The 19,337-nt window shown below is 51.2% G+C and overlaps 3 protein-coding genes across 15 annotated transcripts; all 3 read left to right on the forward strand.

Moving 5' to 3' along the window:
• The first annotated feature begins 1,106 nt into the window (after positions 1-1,106).
• pus7 (pseudouridine synthase 7) lies at positions 1,107-8,092 on the forward strand. Of its 10 annotated transcripts, XM_086149389.1 has the most exons (18): positions 1,107-1,218; positions 1,427-1,542; positions 2,304-2,624; positions 2,701-2,785; positions 2,875-2,994; positions 3,070-3,211; positions 3,522-3,539; positions 3,675-3,786; positions 3,868-3,945; positions 4,017-4,145; positions 4,221-4,346; positions 4,426-4,487; positions 4,568-4,728; positions 4,814-4,940; positions 6,039-6,140; positions 6,235-6,364; positions 7,636-7,727; positions 7,833-8,092. In XM_086149389.1, exons 3-18 carry the CDS (start codon positions 2,317-2,319, stop codon positions 7,967-7,969), a joined length of 1,929 nt encoding a protein of 642 aa, XP_086005515.1. In that variant the 5' UTR covers positions 1,107-1,218; positions 1,427-1,542; positions 2,304-2,316; the 3' UTR covers positions 7,970-8,092. The 10 variants fall into 10 exon arrangements, 4 of the variants coding, with proteins under 4 accessions (XP_086005515.1, XP_086005518.1, XP_086005517.1 ...); XR_015106367.1 differs by having other exon boundaries at positions 3,070-3,539; XR_015106371.1 differs by having other exon boundaries at positions 2,307-2,624; positions 3,070-3,539.
• A 2,011-nt stretch (positions 8,093-10,103) lies between these two features.
• Positions 10,104-11,381, forward strand: aplnr2 (apelin receptor 2). The gene has a single exon (XM_086148930.1). It carries the CDS (start codon positions 10,104-10,106, stop codon positions 11,379-11,381), a length of 1,278 nt encoding a protein of 425 aa, XP_086005056.1.
• Positions 11,382-12,208: 827 nt separating this feature from the next.
• hdac10 (histone deacetylase 10) lies at positions 12,209-19,278 on the forward strand. Of its 4 annotated transcripts, XM_086149394.1 has the most exons (19): positions 12,209-12,597; positions 13,560-13,694; positions 14,783-14,879; positions 14,966-15,063; positions 15,152-15,256; positions 15,348-15,416; positions 15,508-15,634; positions 15,805-15,870; positions 15,945-16,004; positions 16,085-16,174; positions 16,264-16,370; positions 16,505-16,572; positions 16,663-16,849; positions 16,994-17,069; positions 17,159-17,244; positions 18,167-18,223; positions 18,311-18,392; positions 18,468-18,656; positions 18,819-19,278. In XM_086149394.1, exons 1-19 carry the CDS (start codon positions 12,539-12,541, stop codon positions 19,023-19,025), a joined length of 1,965 nt encoding a protein of 654 aa, XP_086005520.1. In that variant the 5' UTR covers positions 12,209-12,538; the 3' UTR covers positions 19,026-19,278. The 4 variants fall into 4 exon arrangements, with proteins under 4 accessions (XP_086005520.1, XP_086005523.1, XP_086005521.1 ...); XM_086149395.1 differs by lacking the exon at positions 12,209-12,597 and having other exon boundaries at positions 13,564-13,694; positions 14,611-14,879; XM_086149396.1 differs by lacking the exons at positions 12,209-12,597; positions 13,560-13,694 and having other exon boundaries at positions 14,354-14,854.
• The last annotated feature ends 59 nt before the right edge of the window (positions 19,279-19,337 follow it).

Here is a 19,337-nt window from a genome sequence, read left to right on the forward strand (position 1 = left end):
GTCAAACACATTTTGGTCCAGGGGCCACATACGGCCTAATTTGATGTCATTACCGAGAGGTAACACCTCTAGAGGTAACACACAAGTCCAAATTTTTCCTTTGTTTTAGTGTAAAAGAGGTAAACAGGTAAATAATAAAAATCTTTATATGTTATGAACTACTCCTGTAAAAAATTACATGATGAATTAATATTAAGAGTGATTATTAAGAAAAAGAATCGATGAAATTACACCCTAAAAATATTGTTGAGTTAAAAGAGAATCTTGTCACTGTGGGAAAATTTGCCACTAGAATTTATTAGAAATTTGACTGGTAGCATGTATAATGTTTACAAGGCTAATGGTGGCTATTCTGGTTAGTAAATCATAATTTTGCCCTTTTTTTTTTGCGATCGTTTCTGTGATGTTTTTATCGACATGAGAAAAGATCATTTTAACAATGTCACAAGACGTTTGTTCATTAAAAAAACATTTTGTTTTAAAATTTTAAAGAAAAAAATACATTGCAAAGTTTCTTTTTAATCTTTTCCTTGCCCGTTTTTTTATTTTTTTTCAAACCCACAGTATAAAAACCCCCAGATGCATGCAAGCAAAAAAGGGCGGGACGCACTAACACAAAAATTAGATTTCAGACAGGGGCCACAAAATAATGTTCACGAGTGTGGTTCCCCTGGTCTAAACCAACATTTGTGTGTTAGAATGGCCCAGTCAAAGTCCAAACCTAAATCCAAAATCTGTGGCAAGATCTGAAAACCGTCGTTCACAAAAGCTCTCCATCTTACTCCTGAGCTTTAGCAGTTCTTGCAAAGAAGAATTGGCAAAAAAAAATCAGTTTCCTAACATGCAAAGATGGAAAAAAATAAATAAATAATAAAATCATAATTTTTTTTTGTACTCCATAATTGCGTCCCTCTTTGTGTTGGTAAAATCCAATCAAAAATGTTATCTTTTGGGGTCGTACCGCTACAAAATGTGGAAAAGTGACTTTTGCAAGCCACCGCATTTGCAAATACACGCTTGATGACTAACATGTGAGGAGAAACAGCGCCCCTTGCGGACACCGGCGTGTCTCGGCATCCGCCCGTCCCCGTTCCCTCGGCGGCTGTCGCTTTTGAGCCTCGCCGGCTTCTGTCGCGCCTCATTGGAGTGCGCATGCGTCCCCGCAAGTACTCTTACCTTATTGGTCGGCTGGCGGACGACAAGAGGAAGCGCGTCCCGGTGCGTGGAGGGGGGGGGAACAAATCCACTACACACACACACACATACATACATACATACATACACACAAACACGTGCAGGTAAAGTCAGATGGACACTTGTGTTTTGCTACTAAAGGCCGGGGTTAGCTTTAGCAGCATTAGCCGCACAGACGAGGGTAATGACGCGGGCGTTAGCCGTTTTGCTAACACCCTAACGTGTCTTCCAGTAGCCGTGTCCTGCTCGGGGCCCGTCGAGAGAAGTGTGCCGGTGTGTGGTGGCGTGGGGAGGTGAAGTGTACCCAGAAACCCACGCGTGTCTATTTCCGTCTCAGGCTCTTAAACGGTAAGTCTACTGCATTATTTACCATCGTCATGCCAGTCAGTCTTATCCTCCTTTGGGCTAATGTATTCAGGTGTCACAGCCAATCACCTGGCTCAATGTAACCCGCAGCCAATCATCTGGCTCCATCTAACCCGCAGCCAATCACATGGCTCAATCCAACTCTCCTCTCACTCCAGCTAACTTCCTATTCTCTTTGCCCGCATAATCCTCTCTGGTCCTCCTCCAACTTCAGCATCTGTTTTTCCAGATCTTCTTCATCCTTCCTCTATTCCCATCCAAACCATCTCAGTGTGGCTTCATCGACCATGCGCTGTCCCTCTGTCCCTCTCCCAAAGAGAACCTCCATATCTTCATCTCTGCTGCCTCCAGCTCTGCCTCGTCTTCTCCTCGGTGTCTCAAAACCAGACTCCATGGCTGCTCTTCACCTCCATCCTCTCTTTTATCACCCCTGACACTTCTTCTGTCCATTCCAACCTGGTTGTTTCTCCACCCTCTCCGCTGCTCTTACTGAAAATGAAACTCCTCCACCTTCTTCTCCTTCATCGCCATCCCTTGCAGCACCAATTCCTCTTGGGTTTCTCTCATCCACACACATGGAGTCCGTCTCGCTGTTGCTACCCTTCACCCTTCTCCTACCTCCAGATGTTCCTCCACCTGCGGCCTGCTCTCCCTGCAGATCACAGTGTCATCTGCATAGAACATTGTCACGGTTCCCAAATTGAATTAAGTATCATGTAAAGGCCGTTGTTTCCCATCTCCAGCAGCTCAATTCCGATGGCAGAGTCGGAGCCGACGGCCTCGCCGACCCAGATCGGGGAGAAGCGAGGCTGTCCTGAGGACAAAGACGAGGAGACCCAGTCCAAGCGACCCAGAGTTGAGGGTGACCCTGGGAACGGCGGCACCCAGTCTCCCGTCGCCCCTCAAGACAGCGACAATGAGCGCTGCGAGGAGGACGGTGCGAGCGACGGCGAGGACGGCGAGACATTCGCCGACATGATGAAACACGGCCTCACCGAGTTGGACGTGGGCATCCTGAAGTACATCAGCGATCACGAGGGCTTCTCGGGAATCCTGAAGGAGAGGTTCGTCCAGCAGCTCCGGCGGGGAACCGGTTCCCTCACGAAGCCAGACCTCATGGGATCCTCTGCTCCTCTGCAGGTACTCGGATTTTGTGGTCCACGAGATCAGCAAGCAGGGCAACATCGTGCACCTGGATGACCTCAGCATTCCCCCAGAAGCTCAGGTGCGACTTTGCGAACGTCTCCCACGTTGGTGTTGCGTCGGTCTTAACAACTGCCCGTCTGGGCTTACCTTCGGTTTCCCATGTGGCAGGAAGCTCCAGAGGCCGAGCAGCCGGCGGTGGCAGAAGTGGACGTGCTGACGGAAGAGCAGAAGAAGCAGCTCGGGGAGCTGCAGCTCTTCAAGAACAAGGAGAGCAACGTGTCCATCCAGGTGAGTCGGCACGCCACGCCCCCTCGGCCCTCTTGCTGCCGCCGCTTCCGCTGACATCATCATTCTATATCGCAGGTGGACGACTCCAAAGAGAGGCGGACGCTGGTCCACAAGGCCATCAAGACCCAGTTCCCTGGTCTGGAGACCAAGACCGAAGAACGGGACGGGCTGAAGTTCATCGTGGCCTACCACGCAGCTGGGAAGAAAGCCCTCGCAGGTAGGTGTGGTGGAGTCCTGACCTCCGGCTCCACCCGCTGCCAGCATGTCCTCTCCGCGTCCCCGAGTTTTGCATGTTCACTGAGTGCGACGCACGTGCATGGCCCGCCGCACCTGCATGACCACCGCCAGCTAGCTACCCCAGCTAGCGTGTTTCCTCTGAGGAGCTCAGAGAGCGGGTGTTTTACATTTCAAACACCCGCGCCCCGTCGCAATGGCGCCGAGTCTCGGGTCCGTGCACGCCATCTCAGACGCCGCTCTTTCTCAGTAACTCTGTTGTGTCCTCCTCTTGCTCCTCGCCCGGTGGACAGAGGCCAAAGCGCCGGCAGGTAAGAGCCCGTCCTCCACAGCAGCACGGGGGGAGTCAGGAGCTAGAACATCCACGTAGGCCTTGTACAAGATCTGTAGAAGAACAGCTGAACCCGGGCGACCTCTCACGCTGTGCCTCTGTGTCTCCACGGAAGCCCCGAGGAAGCATTCGTGGCCCAAGCACCGCGGCAGCTTCTGTCACTTTGTCCTGTACAAGGAGAACAAGGACACCATGGACGCCATCAACGTGCTGTCCAAGTTCCTCAGGTCTGCGCGCACGTTTCCATGGAGACACACCTGGGCGGCGTCTTGACAGCACGGTTCTGCTTATCTCCTGTGTCTCTCAAGGCTCCGGCCCAACATGTTCTCCTACATGGGCACCAAGGACAAGAGGGCCATCACCGTGCAGGAGATCGCAGTACTCAAGTGAGTCCAGGCCAGCTTCAGGAGACCCCCAGCCTCAGCTGGAGCTTCTTCATCTTCTTCTTCTCCCCCAGGATCTCAGCAGAGAGGCTGGCCCACCTCAACAAGTGCCTCATGAACCTCAAGCTGGGGAACTTCAGCTACAAGAACCACCCGCTAAAGCTCGGGGAGCTGCAGGGAAATCACTTCACCGTGGTCGTCAGGTGACCATGCCGCCGCCGCTGCCGCTCCATCTCACCGGGTTTGGTTTCTTCTCTTCATGAAGCTCTCTCCCTCAGGAACATCTCAGGGACGGACGCTCAGGTCAATCAGGCCATGACGTCCCTCAGGCAGACGGGATTCATCAACTACTACGGCATGCAGCGCTTCGGCACCACGGCGGTGCCCACACACCAGGTCGGCAGGTGAGGCTCTCTTTCTGCGCCGCCCAATGTGGCTCCACGTGACGACGCGTGACATCCTGTCCTCCTCCGCCGCGGGCAGGGCCATCCTGAGGAACGACTGGAGCGAAGTGGTGGATTTGATCCTGAAGCCCCGCCCCGGAGGTAGCCAGCGCGTCGCCTCCGGTTTCCGCCGGGGACGAGCTGCTAACTCCAAAGCCCCCGCCATGTTCTCCGTTCTCCAGCAGAGAAAGAGTTCCTGGTGCGATGCCGGGAGGAGTGGGCGCGGAGCCAGGACCCCGAGGCGGCACTGAAGAAGCTGCCCAACAAGCGCTGCGTGGAGGGCCAGCTACTGCGGGGCTTGTCCATGCACGGCAAGAAGAACGTCATCTCTGCGTTCGGACTCGTACGTTTCCTTTTTTTTCGGGGCGCCCGCCAGCAGGTCGCCACGGATGGACCTGTAACCCCCCACCGCCTGCCCCTTTCTCTAGATCCCCCGCAACAACCGGCTGATGTACATCCACAGCTACCAGAGCATGGTGTGGAACACCATGGTGAGCCGCAGGATCGAGGCCTTCGGGCTCAAGGCAGTCGAGGGAGACCTGGTCCTCAGAGGAAGTTAGTTGTCTTCCATCTCCAGAACCACAGTGGTGTCACAGATATGTCGTGCATGTGTAATGACACGCTGTGTGTGTGTGTGTGTGTGTGTGTGTGTGTGTGTGTGTGTGTGTGTGTGTGTGTGTGTGTGTGTGTGTGTGTGTGTGTGTGTGTGTGTGATATATGTGTCGCAACACGCCATGCATGTGTCGTCACAGGCTATGTGTGTCGTAACGGGTTGTGAGTGTAGTAGCACTTCATGCAAGTATAATTACACGGCATGCATGTGTGTGTAATAACACGCCATGCGCGTGTCATGACAGCCCATGCGCATGTCGTCACATGCTATGAGTGTGTTGTAATTGGTTGTGAGTGTAGTAGCACTTCATGCATGTGTACTAACACGGCATGCGTGTGTGCGTAATAACACACCATGCATTTGTAATAACATGAAATGCATGTGCAGTTTCAAGTTGGGAATATTAGTAACATGTGCAAGAGCGCATTATGGGTGTGTAGTAACACGTGGGTGCCTTATAAACATGCATGTTTGATAACATGCCATGCATGTTGAATAACACATCATACACATGTAGTAACACTTCATGCATGTGCAGGAACAAGTCATGCATATGTACGAACACATGTAAAAGCGTATCGTGAGTGTGTAGTAACATGTGGGTGCATTATAAAAATGCATGTTTAATAACACTTCACTGATGCTTAACACTGTAATAATACATTATCCATCCATTGTAACACGTTTTGTGTCCGTGTGTGTGTAATTTTGTGGTGCATGTATAATTAGGTATTGTGGATGTGTAATAGCGCAATGCTCAAGTGTTGTACTGCATTGTGCATCTGTCTAGTAATTGTTTTGAGTGTGTTATAACATTATGCATGTGTAGCAACCCGCTGTGCAGGTGTAGTAACGTGTGTGCATGTTATAACCATTGTGCATGTGTTGTAACATGTTATGTATGTGTTATTTGGCAATGTGCATGTGAAATGACATAGGTATAAACAGTTATCTTCGCGAGGTAATGGAAAGTGCGACAAATGTTTTTTAAAACGCATGTTCAAACCTTGACTAACTCTCCCTTCCTCTCTGCGGTGAAGCCACGGCACACGCGCTGTCCGCCGAGGAGGCCGAGACACACTCCATCCACGACATCGTGATGCCGCTGCCTGGTTTCGACGTGGTCTACCCTTCGCACCACGGTAAGCCACTCCGGGCGCCGCAGTCAGGGCGAGGCCCGTCATGATTTAAGGAACTCCCGCTGTTAACTTGTGTGTGTGTGTGTGTGTGTGTCAGTTGGCAAGGGCTACAGGGAGATCCTCAGTGCAGACGGGCTAGACATCGACAACATGCGGCACAAGGTGAAGGACTACTCCCTGGCCGGAGCCTACCGACGTGTCGTCATCAGGCCCAGCGACGTCAGCTGGTCAGTGCACGCCGCTCGCCAAATAGACCAGCGTTTAATTCACATTCCTACAAAGGCAACCGCAATTTATAGAAACTAACATTTAAGGGCTGGTGGGACAGAAGCATACAGGGATTGGATTACAATTTAGGATGCATTGGCAGAATGCTTTTTCCTTTTCTCTGTAGTTGCATAATTTCACACATAACTAAAATTGGTAAGAAGTCATCCAAACTGCATCTTTTTTTCTGTCTTAAGGTTGCACATCTTATGATGCAATGAAAAAGAAAAAGAAAAGAACACCGCTTTCTTATTTTCTCTCCCGACAGGAAAAAAAGTGATCAAATTCAATTTGGATTGGCAATCTAAGCTGGGAAGTGACGTTAGAGGCCTACCTTCTTCTTGCCGGCTTGTTTGGGCAAGAGAATCCAACACAGCTGTTTACCTGCTAGCTGATCGCTGATACCTGTTAGCATGGCGCTCCCTAGCGCCGTCACAATAAGCCCTACAATTACGGGACCAGATAGACTTGCAGACATCTTCTGAATTGGATGGCAGTGACAGACCTGTGGCAGATTGTGAGCTGGGCTGAATACTCTGCCCTTGCAGACTTCGTTATAACCGCTAAGCTAGCATCTTCCCAGTCCTTCAGTGGATGCGGCAGTACCTGAAGAGGAGGCCCAGCAATCTGGTAATCTATAATCTGCTCTGGTCTGTCACTGCATGCAGTTCAGAACATTTCTGCAATTCCAACTGGTTTTGTAGTTGTCTGATGTGAGTGACAGCGCAAGGGAGTGCCATGCTAACAGGTGTCAGTGATCAGCTAGCAGGTAAACAACCTGCTAACAACTCGTGGCCAAACAAGCCACTAAGATGGTCGGTGTCTGGTGTCAGTCACCTACCCTGATGCAATTCCCAAACTGAATTTGAATCCTTTTGTGCACGGCAGGACATGAAAATGAAAAAGAGTTTTTTTCTAATGCATTTAATTTGAATTCTGATCCCTGCATGCTTCCATATGTCAGATGATTCAATTTTAGAATCAGATCCGCTGTTGCTTTGGAATCCGGACTTCCTGTCACCGAGAGTCGGCCATCTTGGTGGAGTCATGTTGAGTTGTGCCAAGGCCGTTCTTAATCCAGTTCATTCATCTGGATTAACATGCTAATTATGACAGTCCTAATAGATATATATATTTATCCTTTTTTATTTTATTTTCATAATAATGAAACACAGACACACACACATACTCACACACACCCGACTACGTGATCCGCATCCACCTTCTGCAGGGAGGTGATCCGATATGACGACCCCAAGATCTCACTGGTGCACACCGACTTTGAGAAGCTGGAGAAGAAGCCCGGCCCCGTCTTCAAAACGGGTACGGGTATTTCTCATCGCAGGAGGTTTGCATTATCGGTTAATAACAGCTAGCTAGTCGAACCCGAGGTCTATCCCAGTGTGTCTGTGTGTGTGTGTCCACCAGAGGGGAAGTACCGGGCCCTGCGGCTGGAGTTCTCCCTGCCACCGTCGTCCTACGCCACCATGGCCATCCGCGAGGTCCTCAAGCTGGACACCAGCATCAAGAAGCAGACGCAGCTCAACACCACCTGGTTCAACTGACTCTGACCGCGCTCAGATGCCTCTCCAATGTTGTTTTCGTTTTGATGCGATGGCTGTGCCCGCCGCCTGGAGGCGGAGCCTCGGCTCCACCGGTTTCAATAAAACCCCCCTTGCTTTGGTTCAGCATCGCCTGGTACTTCTGCTCCTCAGCTTCTTCATGTCCATGCCAGGCTTCACCCTCTGATCCGCTCACACAGCATGAAGTGGACAGTGCAGTGGAAGGAGCTAATCATGCGCCTCTCCAGAGGCCAGCAGGTGAACAGTCCATGGTGTGGGCCTGAGGAGTCCCTGCAGATTTTCCGGTCCTGGAAGGAACGGTGATAGAGGTCCCAATGATCCTCTCTGCTGTCCTCACCTCTCCTCACATCCTTACAGTCAGAGGCTTTGGAGCCTCCACACCTCGCAGAGATGCTCCTGTAGAAGGTAATAAGGGCAGGCAGGCTCTTCTCATTCTCCACATGAAGTATCCTGTGGCCTCTTGATTCTGGTTGGATGGACATATGAAGGAAGGGAACGTCAGCAGAGGTTCAACTACACACTCGGGGTGAAGGAGTCCCTGAAGAAGCTGCAATGATGTTCTCCATGGGGTGGGAGATGTTCGTCAGGTCTCTTCCTGTCCAGCAGACCACTCCAGAGAAGGTGGCGATTGAGGTCGGAGCAGGTCACTGTCCAGGTTGACCCGGTACTTTTGTCATAAAGCCATAGTTACTTGCCGCCTCTGGAAACAGGCTTTGACGGGAAGACATCCCATAATGCCTCTGCGGTTACATGCCCCCGAGGGTCTGACCGGCGCTCCTCTGGGGTTACCGTGTAAACACCGAATTGTGGCAAACAGGAAGAGTCTCCGTGGGGTCAGAGGTCATGCCGTTGCCATGAAAACAGGCGACCCCCTTCAAATATATCCCGGCCTGTATTGACAAACCGGAGAGTAAACACACACACACACAAAAGTTTACAGACCGGGAGGGGATAACGGAGCAGAGGAGGACCATCTCTGCAGAAGGAGGAGGACCAAACTCCCACTGAAGACAGATGAAAGTCCGGTCCAGGGTTGGACCCGCTGACCTTCAGACCAGGTGGATGGAAGAAAACCATGGAAAGGTCGGAATCCATGCAGAGCCACACAACCATTTACTCTGTTGCACATCTGGACGATTCAGGGTCTCCAAAGAACTTCCTGCTTGTATTTGGGCTGTGGGAGGAACATGGAAACTCCACATAGTCCTCCTTTGGAAAGCTAACCAGGAACCTTCTGCAGAACCTGAATCAGGGATTTTATATGGGGTATAATTTGGGCAGAGGTGACACAGCTGTGTGTGTGTGTGTGTGTGTGCCCCCTGATTTTGACACCCTAAATAACAAAAGGTGTTTACACACACACATCTGTGCCTGTGCATTTGGATGCAGATATGTTGACACGGAGTTGGGGGGGTTGTCGGGGGGTCATTGTGTTTCCCGCAGGATTCGTATGTGTGTGTTTGTCCTCGGGGCGTGAGTGTGTTTGTGTGTTGGGGGGGTTGCAGGTCTCATAACTTTCTACTGGTGTGGTCCGGTGTGAACAAGAGAAAGCCGGGAATGTGTGTGTGTGTGTGTGTGTGTGTGTGTGTGTGTGTGTGTGTGTGTGTGTGTGTGACTATTTATTCAAACCGAAGAAGACACGCCCTCTCCCGCTGAAGACACCCAGACCCTGAGACACGACGGGACGAGGCAGAAGAAGCCCACCTTCGCTCCTCAGTGACGTCTTGCCCAACATTTGATGGACCGGCATGAGGTAGGTGCTGTGTGTGTGCGTGTGTGTGCATGCGTGTGTGTGTGTGTGTGATAGTTTTGCTCTTGTTATTGCAACGGCTGGTATCCATTTCAATCCAAACAAGCAGGATGAAGGTAAAACCGCAATTTCAAAAGGCCAGGTTGGCCAGCTGGTGCTTGATTGACAACTGACCTTTGACCCCGACATCACGGCAGTAAACTGAAAACGGGATTTGAATCTTAATTTCCTATCATTTCTCATGGTCCACTTGTAGATGCTCTTAAATCAGTAATTACATAAATGTAACTACTTTGTGATTGTTGTTAACAACTTTTTTTTTCTCCTAGGCCAGCCATTGTTGCATTCATCTCATCCTCGCCCCGAATGTCACGACTGATGTCTGACGCAGAGGTTTTCGCCTCCCCTTCGCCTTCCTCCCTCCTCCACTGCGACTACAGCGACTGGTCGCCATCCTTCTCCATCATCCCGGCCGTCTATCTCCTGGTCTTTGTCGTGGGTTGCCTCGGCAACGGCCTCGTACTGTGGGCCTACCTGGACCAGGCTGAGGTTAGGAGGGGGGGAAGCGGCGGCAGGAGGCTCTGTTGCATGACCCTGGCTTCTGGGATGTCGGACATCGCGGGAGCAGAGCGATGCCGCAGGGCCCCCCTCCCTCGCCCGTCCCGGTCACTCACGGACTCGCTCATAGCTAGCTTAGCATTAGCAGACCTGTGTTTCCTGGTGACGCTACCACTGTGGGCGGTGTATACGGCCCTTGGCTACCACTGGCCGTTTGGGCAGCCGCTCTGCAAGCTGAGCAGCTTCCTCACCGCACTCAACATGTATGCCAGCGTCTTCAGCCTTGGCGCACTCGGTGCCGAGCGCTACCGGGTGCTGATGGGGCGCCGACGCTCCGGACGCCCCGGACGCCATGGCGGGCGGATCCTCGGAGGCCTTTGGGCGCTGGCAGGGATCCTGGCCCTCCCCGGGTTCCTGCTGCGCTCTGTCCAGGAGGTAGAGCTCCATCCAGAGGAAGCCGGACCCACCCTCTTCTCCTGCCAGATGGATTACTCCCTGCTGATTGGACAGGAGCTGGATGAAGCGGCGAGGGAGCGGGCGGAGCTCGTCTGGGCGGCAGCGCTCAGCCTCAAGTCCACCCTGATCGGCTTCCTGCTCCCACTGGCGGTGCTGCTGGTGTGTTACTGCTCACTGGCCCGGCTGCTCGGCAGGCATTTCGGCGGCGGCGCCCACCCCGACCGCCCCCGCCAGCGCCGACTTCTCAGGATCATCGTAACCTTGGTGATGGCGTTCTTCCTCTGCTGGCTGCCGCTGCATGTCAACAAGACGCTGTCGCTGCTGCTGGAGCTGGGCTGCATCCCCTTCTCCTGCGCCCTGGACAGGGCGCTACTCGCCGCCCAACCCTATGTCACCTGTCTGGCTTACCTGAACTCCTGCCTCAACCCCGCCCTTTACGCAGCCTGTGACCCTGCGCTCAGGAGGAGGTGCAGACAGAGGCTCCACCCGCTCTGCGGGGAGAGACAGGGAGGAGATGAAGGGGGAGCGGAGGGTCAGGGGAGGGAGGCGGCAGGGGGTGAAGGGATGCCTGAGGAAACAGCGGGTGGGACGGAGGAGGAGGGGATTGGACAGGTGGTGACGGAAGGGTAAGAGGTTAGAAGGATGGAGGGATGGAGAAAGGGAAGGCAAGAAGGCAGCGTTATTCAAAAACCTGCAGTGATTGTTGGACCCAATCATGAGATCCATTTTTCTTTCTATTTTGGTCTTTAAAAATGTCTGGAGTTGTTCATTCACTCATCCATTGATCCATTAATTCATTACCTGTGCTGCTCATCCTGCATTCAGGGTGTTGTGTGTGTGTGTGTGGGGGGTGGGGGTGGGGGGGCTATCCCAGCTGTGATTGGGTGAAAGCCAGGGTACGCCCTGGACTGGCCAATCACAGGGCCTCATATAGAGACGTGGATCCATTCAAGCTCTCATTCACAAGTCTGGACAATGTAGGTTCACCAAAGAACTTCCTGCATATGTTTGGATCGGGAGAAATCCACGCAGACACGGGAAGAAAATGGAGACTCCACACAGACAGGAACTTTGTGGGAATCTAATCTTCTCGCTGTGAGGAGGTTTTAACCTACTGATTATTGATCGATGTTGTATTTTTCCTAATAAAGAAGTCATATTGTGGACCATTGCTCTGCAGCTCCATCCTTTGATGCAAATCGTAAATAAAACCAAGTCAGATGTTCTGACCCAAACAATGGGAGCAACCTCGCCGATAAGCCCCGAAGGTGCACTGATCAATTGGAGTCGTGTCGGATGTATTGATGAGGGTATCATAATCGTTAGTTAGTCCGGGAAACGGGATGTCAAACTGGGCGACGTTGCCAGATTAGGCGCCAAATTACTGTTAAATCCACCAACAATAAGTATGTAGCCTGTGTTTGCGATCACGTGATTAAATTGATTTTTTTGTTTGTTTCTTTTTTCGTGTTTATGTGTGTCTCTATCGATGGTGAACGATCCTATCGATTATTGGTAATTGAACGGCGCAGGTTTGATGTCTCGCTTATCTGGCAACTTTGCCTCTCGGCTTCCGTAGATGCTTGAACTACAGCAACTGGCATACGGACTGCTTCAACTTCATTATGATACGCTTTCGCCTCACATTTTTAAAGATTGTTTTTTTATTTTAAAGAAGCAACCATAGCAGGGTGTTTTCGGGAGGGTTCGGAAGGTGTGCGCGGGGAGATAGGACGACGGCGGGCCGCAGTGGAAGCACCGCGGAGCTCCTGGCGGAACTTTTTAAGATGGGGACGGCACTGATTTACGACGAAGAAATGACAAAGTACAAACTTTTATGGGTTGAGTAAGTACCACACAATTCGCACCGTTTGTTCTGTGTGGAATTTTGAATTAATCTTAATTTCCAATAGATTTGCTAGACTATTGCTAATAATAAAGGCTACATTAAAAGTCCCCCATTCCCGTGGCTCCTACGCTAGAAGTTAAATAAGACTGTGGTATAAACGATAATGATGGTTTAAATCAATCGCATGAAATTAAAAAAAAAAGACACAAACAATTTTTTAAACGTTGTTATTATTGTGTATTTTGTGTTGTGGTTGTACGTGGAACGATTGTACTGGGAATGTCGTAGGATAGTCGAGTAGTTTAGCGAGGTGCACTCCCGCTGTTAGCAGCTTCCTGTTAGCCGTTAGCTTCTTGTTAACCGTTAGCCGCGTACTGTTAGCCGTTAGCTTCTTGTTGACCGTTAGCTGCGTTACTGTTAACCGTTAGTCGATGACTGATTGCTGTAAGCTGATAACTGTTAGCTGTTCCGTTCTTCGTTAACGGACCAGCCAAGTTACAAAAGTAAATATAAGTTGTCGAGTCACAGAATAATTCCCAAATCCCCAAACTTTTCATTTTATTTTATTATTGTTTTTTCTGGGTCCCTTGCTCTTCGGTTCTAGTCATTTCCTGCCACTAACACAACCACTAGCCACATTCTAGTTTCAACTTGAATAAATAATAATAAAAGTAATAATAATAATAATAACAAAGAAAATATTTGCTTGATTGAATCGGAAGCTGTATTGATGACACAAACATTAAAGAGTAACGGGAAGGAAAAGCGATTTATTGTGTATTGCTGTTCACCTGTGTAGTATTTACCTGTCTCTATTTCCTACATGACCCATTAGCCTACGGTCTGGGGACTTTTCCTTACATTTTATTTTTAATTAAAGTATGACGTTTGCATTCATGTTCTGCTCGTATGATAAATGGAAAGTGGTGCTTGAGATTGTGATAAATGTTTGTCTCCAGCCCGGCATGTAAGATTGAGGTTCCTGAGCGTCTGACGGTGAGCTACGAGGCCCTGGTGAGCAGCGGCCTGGCTGGCCGCTGCGTGGCCATCCCTCCCCGGGAGGCCCAGGACGCACAGATCCTTCTGGTGCACAGGTCGGTCCCCTCTGAACCTTCAGATGTTTGACCTTCACGCCACGATGCGGGTTTGGGATCGGCGTCCAATCCCTGACATAGTAGACCTCTGCTCAGCTGGTCACTGGAGGTCATCCCCCATTGATATCCAGTAGCTCAGACCTGGGAATTTTACTGCCCACGGGCCACATCCGGCCCATTTTGCCAAACTATTTTCTTTGAATATTTTAATAAACATTTTCAAACAATTTAGAATTTAGAAACTCCTTATTGTTATTGATACCACCAAGGAGCTCCACTGAACGCCACAGGAGGTCTTTCCTACCTGAGGCTATCAGACTTTTTAATTCCTCTTCCCTCAGCCACAGGGAATCTTCAAATCTTTGTACTTAAGACCTTAAAACACTTGATAGCCTTAACCTTGACAATTTATATTTTATTGTGTTTCTTATTCTCCCTCCTTCCTAATATTATCTATTATTGTTATGTTTTTGCTTGAAAAACATAACATTGTAAAAATAAATATAAATACTCCTAAATATTAAACAACTGAATTTATTTCTTATTCAAATCCAAAATGTTACATATGCATTCCCACCTTTATTGAAACAGCCTTGCCTCTGCATCAACTTTTATCTTCCTGGACATTTAGGGATCATTTGTATTTCTCAGTTCTACTTGTTGAAAATCGCAATAATGTGGATACACTGCAATCTGATGGCGGGATGCCGTCACTTCACGGGCGACATGATCAGCATGAATTGTGGGAAATGTAGTTTATGGTAAATTCATGCATTTGACTTATTTTAAGACAATCAGACCATTTGAGATGTTCTCGTGGGCCACATAAAATGACATGGCGGAAATGACAAGGCCTTTCCTGGCACCAGACACACGTCATCTATACAGACAACATTCACCCTTTCACTCCTTACAGTCTAGACAATGTAGGTCTCCAGTGAACCTCCTGTATGTTTGTTTGGACTGCCGGAGAACATGGAGACTCCACACAGAAAGGCCCCATATGGGACTCCAACCACAGACCTTCCTGCCGTGAAATCCAATCCACCTAACATCCAGCACTAGAAGCCTCCTGTGTCTCCTGACAGCGAGGAATACCTGGAGGCAGTGAAGAAGACGCCTTACATGACCCTAGAGGACCTGCAGGAGTTCACCCAGCAGTACGGTGATGTCTACTTCCACCCAGTTAGTGCCAGTTATTTACTCCCCAGAGTCTGTGTCGGGTTTCAACTCCTCTGCTCACCGCCCCCTCCTCATCCATTGATCTCCAGAACATCTACCACTGTGCCAAACTGGCTGCTGGGGCGGCGCTGCAGCTGGTGGACAGCGTCATGACGGGGAAGGTGAGGAACGGCATGGCTCTGGTCAGGTGAGGCTGTCGACATGAATTCCGGTGGCGGCGGAGCTCATGGATGGGTTCCTCTGGTTCCCTGAGATAAACCCCTCGTCTCGATCAGACCCCCAGGACACCACAGCATGCGCGGGGCCGCCAGCGGCTACTGCATCTTCAACAACGTGGCCATTGCAGCCAAATACGCCCAGCTGGCTTACGGTGTTCAGAGGTGACGTCGCCTTCCTGAACAAAATGTATATTAATTGTTTTAAATCTTAAGATGTAGTATATCAGCATTTTGATGGCCGTTTTATCTCCAGGGTCCTGATCGTCGACTGGGACATCCACCACGGACAAGGGGTGCAGTACTGCTTCGAGGACGACCCGAGGTGAGCCTCCACTCCCTGGAGATATTTAGATTTTTAGATGCTTTTTAGACGTTTCTTGAATTGAAGAATCGGCGCTCTTCACCCCCCCCAGCGTGCTCTACTTCTCCTGGCATCGCTATGAACACCAGAGCTTCTGGCCCAATCTCAGAGAGTCAGACTACGACAGTGTCGGCAAAGAGGGCGGCGCCGGTTTCAACATCAACGTGCCCTGGAACAAGGTAAGAACATCCTATGGCACAAAATGCAGGTGCATTGGAGACTCTGCATTGTCCAGACGTGTGACTGACCCATACAGGCTCTGTATGGGTCCCCGTGATTGGTCCAGTATGAACCCCGCCCCTTGTCCAATGACAGCTGGGATAGGCTCCTGAATCCTCCTCTTCCTCAGGTGGGAATGAAGAACAGCGACTACCTGGCAGTCTTTTTTCACGTCCTCTTGCCGGTGGCGTATGAGGTGAGGCTTGCCGTGACCCTTCAACGCCCCCGCCGCTCATCCTACCAAACATCATCTGCTCTACCTCCTCCCAGTTCCGCCCGGATCTAGTCCTGGTGTGCGCAGGCTTCGACTCGGCGGTCGGCGACCCAGAGGTTCGGACCGTCGGCGCGTTTGCCTCGTCGATGCGGCGACCCCGAAACTCACATCTTTTGAACTTCCTGTTTGCCCGCAGGGGGAAATGTGCGCCACCCCGGACGTTTTTGCCCACCTCACGCACCTGCTGGCGAACCTCGCCGGCGGCAAGCTGTGCGCCGTGCTGGAGGTGAGTGATTGACAGGCCATTCCCCGGGTGAAGCCCCACCTCCCGCCCTCAACCTCAGCCTGGGATTGGTTCCTCCGGTCTCTCCGCAGGGAGGCTACAACTTGACTTCGCTCGCCCAGTCTGTGTGCCACACAGTCGGCGCTTTGCTCGGCGACCCGCCGCCCCGCCTCGCCAGCCTTGATGGCCCCTGTCAAAGGTGTGTGTGTGTGTGTGTGTGTGTGTGTGTGTGTGTGTGTGTGTGTGTGTGTGTGTGTGTGTGTGTGTGTGTGTGTGTGTGTGTGTGTGTGTGTGTGTGTGTGAGACATGCATCCATATTTGTGGTTCTTCCAGCGCTCTGGAGTCCATTCAAAGTGTGCGCTCGGTTCTCCAGAAGTACTGGTCCTGCCTGGGATCCGAAGGTAGACCCGTCACCCTCACAAGTACACGTAACACCAGTTGTTCTACTACTAGTGCTACTACTTGTACTTAAAGGCGTGTTTTCCCCCCAGCTGACCCCTCCTCTGGCGTGAGCACAGAGCACACTGAGCAGACATCAGAGGGGCCGGGGGAGACGGCGGACGCCGGTGGCGAGCCGGGGCACAAGCGAGACCAGGTGGCGGCAAGTTGCGTGCCACCGCTCGTTCAGGCCGTCTTCGTGAATGGATGTGAACCCTTTGATCCATCTGAGAAGCTCAGGTTGGCTTTAGTGGCACAGATGTAATGGATTTCAGGCAATTTGTGTAATATCGTTGTATGATTTTATAACGGTGTCCCTCAGGATACTGCTGTCTTGTCCCCGGTGCTGATTAAAGAATTTACCCTTGGTTTACTTTCCCGCAGAAGGGAACATCTCGCCGGGGGCGACAGTGCTCCTCAGAGCGTGGTTGACCTGGTGGTGCAGATGGAGCAGAAGGAGGTATCACAGAAGTATCTGCCTGATTTTTTTTTATTTTTTTTAATTTTTTTTAATTTGACATTGGGAGCTGACCACCAAACCCCTCACAGTTCCGCAGTGCCCTTGCAGTGGTCAGTGATGTTTCCACGGCGACAAAGTGCATCGTCCAACACGTCGCGTCCACTCCTGGCAAACGGTACGGCAGCTGCTTTGACCCCACCCGTGTTTCCAGGACTGTGTTTAGAACATATGGCGCAGGAGTTCAAGGTGGAGGTGGTGGTTCATCAGGGACCTGCTCTGAGCCCCTTCCTGTTTGCTATCTATGGTGATGGACTGGGATCTCCATGTTTGCAGATGAAACTGTGATCTGCAGGGAGAGCAGGGAGCAGGTTGAGGAACATCTGGATGGGTGGAGGTGGGAAGGGGATGAAGGTTAGCAACAACAAGATGGACTCTGGTGGGGCTACATGGGGTGGAGATGAAGAAGGTCGAGGAGTTTTAAGTACTGAGGGCCAGCAGTCCAGAGGAGTGAAGAAGCTGGAGAAGAGGTGGAAAAATGTCTACAAGAAGATTGGGACGAGTGAAGAAGTGGAAAGGTTTCAGGTGGAAAAAAAAATGAAAGGGGGAGAAGATGCAGGTGAAGAGCAGTCATGGTGTCTGGTTTGGAGACACTGAAGACAAGACAGGAGGCAGATGAAGGCAGCAGAGGAGAATGGAGAGGATCTGGAAGGAGTCCATCAGTAGGACAGCACATGGTAGATGTTCTGATGAAGGTCGCACTGAGATGAGGAATGAAGAAGATCTGGGTAGAAGGATGCTGAGTTTGGAGGAAAACCAGAGAGGAGGTTCATGGATGGAGGAGAGGAGGACAGGAAGTGAGTTTGAGTGAAAGGAGAGGGTTGGACATGGGCAGATGATTGGCTCTGGAGAGCCTGAAGGGAGCAGCCCGAAGGTAAGGCAGAAAAAATACTTAACTTGAGCTTCTCCTCTGTCTGCAAAGGGGAACTGGAGGTTCAAATCACTGGATTTGAACCTGCACCCACTGGTTTTTCCTTAAATCCAGGCCAGGGAAAATGTCTCTTCATGCTTCCTAAGGCACTTCCTCCTTGTCCATGCAGGGTGCTGGTGGTGTTCCTAGGAGACGGCGAGGTCCTGAGTGACACCGTGGACAACGGGTGGCTAAGCACTCCTCCTCGATCTTCACCGTCGACACCTTCCCCTCTGATGTCACCGCGGTAACACTGAAGCTTTTCTGCTTCCAGGGAAATGCTGCTGGTCCACATCAGCCGGAGGGAACCGGCTGAGCCGAGGAGCAAGTACCACGTTCCTGTGGTTCTCCAGAAGGTCAGCCCTGCGAACGTACACCTTGAAAGATGTACCGCGTATGGAGAAGTCCCACACCCGTGTCTGTCTCATCAGGGCCTCGACGACCCCTCTGTGTTCTGGCGGCTAGTGTCGGGCCTCCTCCTGCCCCTGGGCTACCAGTTCAACCCCAGCCTGGTGCTCCTGGCCCGAGCGCCGGACGGCGGCGCCAGTGAGGCAGCGTGGCAGCAGCTGGTCGGCACGCTGCGGGGCCTGGCGTTCGGAAACACGCTTGCGCTTATTCAGGTGGGAATGGCAGTCACATGACCTGTGACCTGTAAGTGCTGGGGTCACTCAGGGAGCAGAAGGATACCAAGGTGGGGCCGGTATGCCTCCCTGAGGGACACCGCCCACCCCCTGCTGCACTGCAAACTTCTTCATTTACTCTTCGCTGACTTTTAATTTCAGGAGAATGACAGGGCGTGTGCTGCCATGACCACTTCCTCTCTGCGAGGCGAAGCGGCGCCCGCCCTGCAGCGCCTCGCCACCCCCGCCCAGGAAGACGTGGTGGCCCTGGAGAGCCTGAGAACTAGGATCCAGGCAGACTGGAGACTGCTGAGGACCTCAGGTGATGTGGTGAATGTCCAGAGGGCAGATGAATCCTCGCTGCTGTGAACAGGTGGAAGACACCAACTGGGAGTTCACAGGGACACAGGAAATGTCAAACAAGATGACCCCGTGACCTTGAGCAGCCTCTGTTGTTTGGGACTCAAAAAGTCTGACCCCTTTAGCCGTGCTGGCGTAAAGACCTCTGGATGTTTCCCCATCATTCCGTTTGTGTCTCTTTAAGAGCTCAAATTATTTTAATCTCACTTCATTTTTCTGGTCCTTCTGACCCGGACATTCAGAAACAAAGGTCCACTGGAAGCCATCTTTGTGTCCTTCACTTTTTTTTTTTTTTTTGACAGCAAATAGCACAGCGACATG

The sequence above is a fragment of the Fistularia commersonii genome, chromosome 7, assembly GCF_037954325.1.
Source record: "Fistularia commersonii isolate RoL2024-O1a breed Wild chromosome 7, RoL_Fcom_v1.0, whole genome shotgun sequence".
Taxonomy (NCBI): Eukaryota; Metazoa; Chordata; class Actinopteri; order Syngnathiformes; family Fistulariidae; genus Fistularia; species Fistularia commersonii.

Bases quoted from the DNA above. Each gene is read 5' to 3' on its own strand.
- pus7 (XM_086149389.1), top strand. From the start codon at position 2,317: ATGGCAGAGTCGGAGCCGACGGCCTCGCCGACCCAGATCGGGGAGAAG. The intron at 4,729-4,813 runs GTACGTTTCCTT...CCCTTTCTCTAG, and splicing joins TCATCTCTGCGTTCGGACTC to ATCCCCCGCAACAACCGGCT. The intron at 4,941-6,038 runs GTTAGTTGTCTT...TCTGCGGTGAAG, and splicing joins AGACCTGGTCCTCAGAGGAA to CCACGGCACACGCGCTGTCC.
- aplnr2 (XM_086148930.1), top strand. From the start codon at position 10,104: ATGTCACGACTGATGTCTGACGCAGAGGTTTTCGCCTCCCCTTCGCCT.
- hdac10 (XM_086149394.1), top strand. From the start codon at position 12,539: ATGGGGACGGCACTGATTTACGACGAAGAAATGACAAAGTACAAACTT. The intron at 12,598-13,559 runs GTAAGTACCACA...GTTTGTCTCCAG, and splicing joins TACAAACTTTTATGGGTTGA to CCCGGCATGTAAGATTGAGG. The intron at 13,695-14,782 runs GTCGGTCCCCTC...GTCTCCTGACAG, and splicing joins CAGATCCTTCTGGTGCACAG to CGAGGAATACCTGGAGGCAG.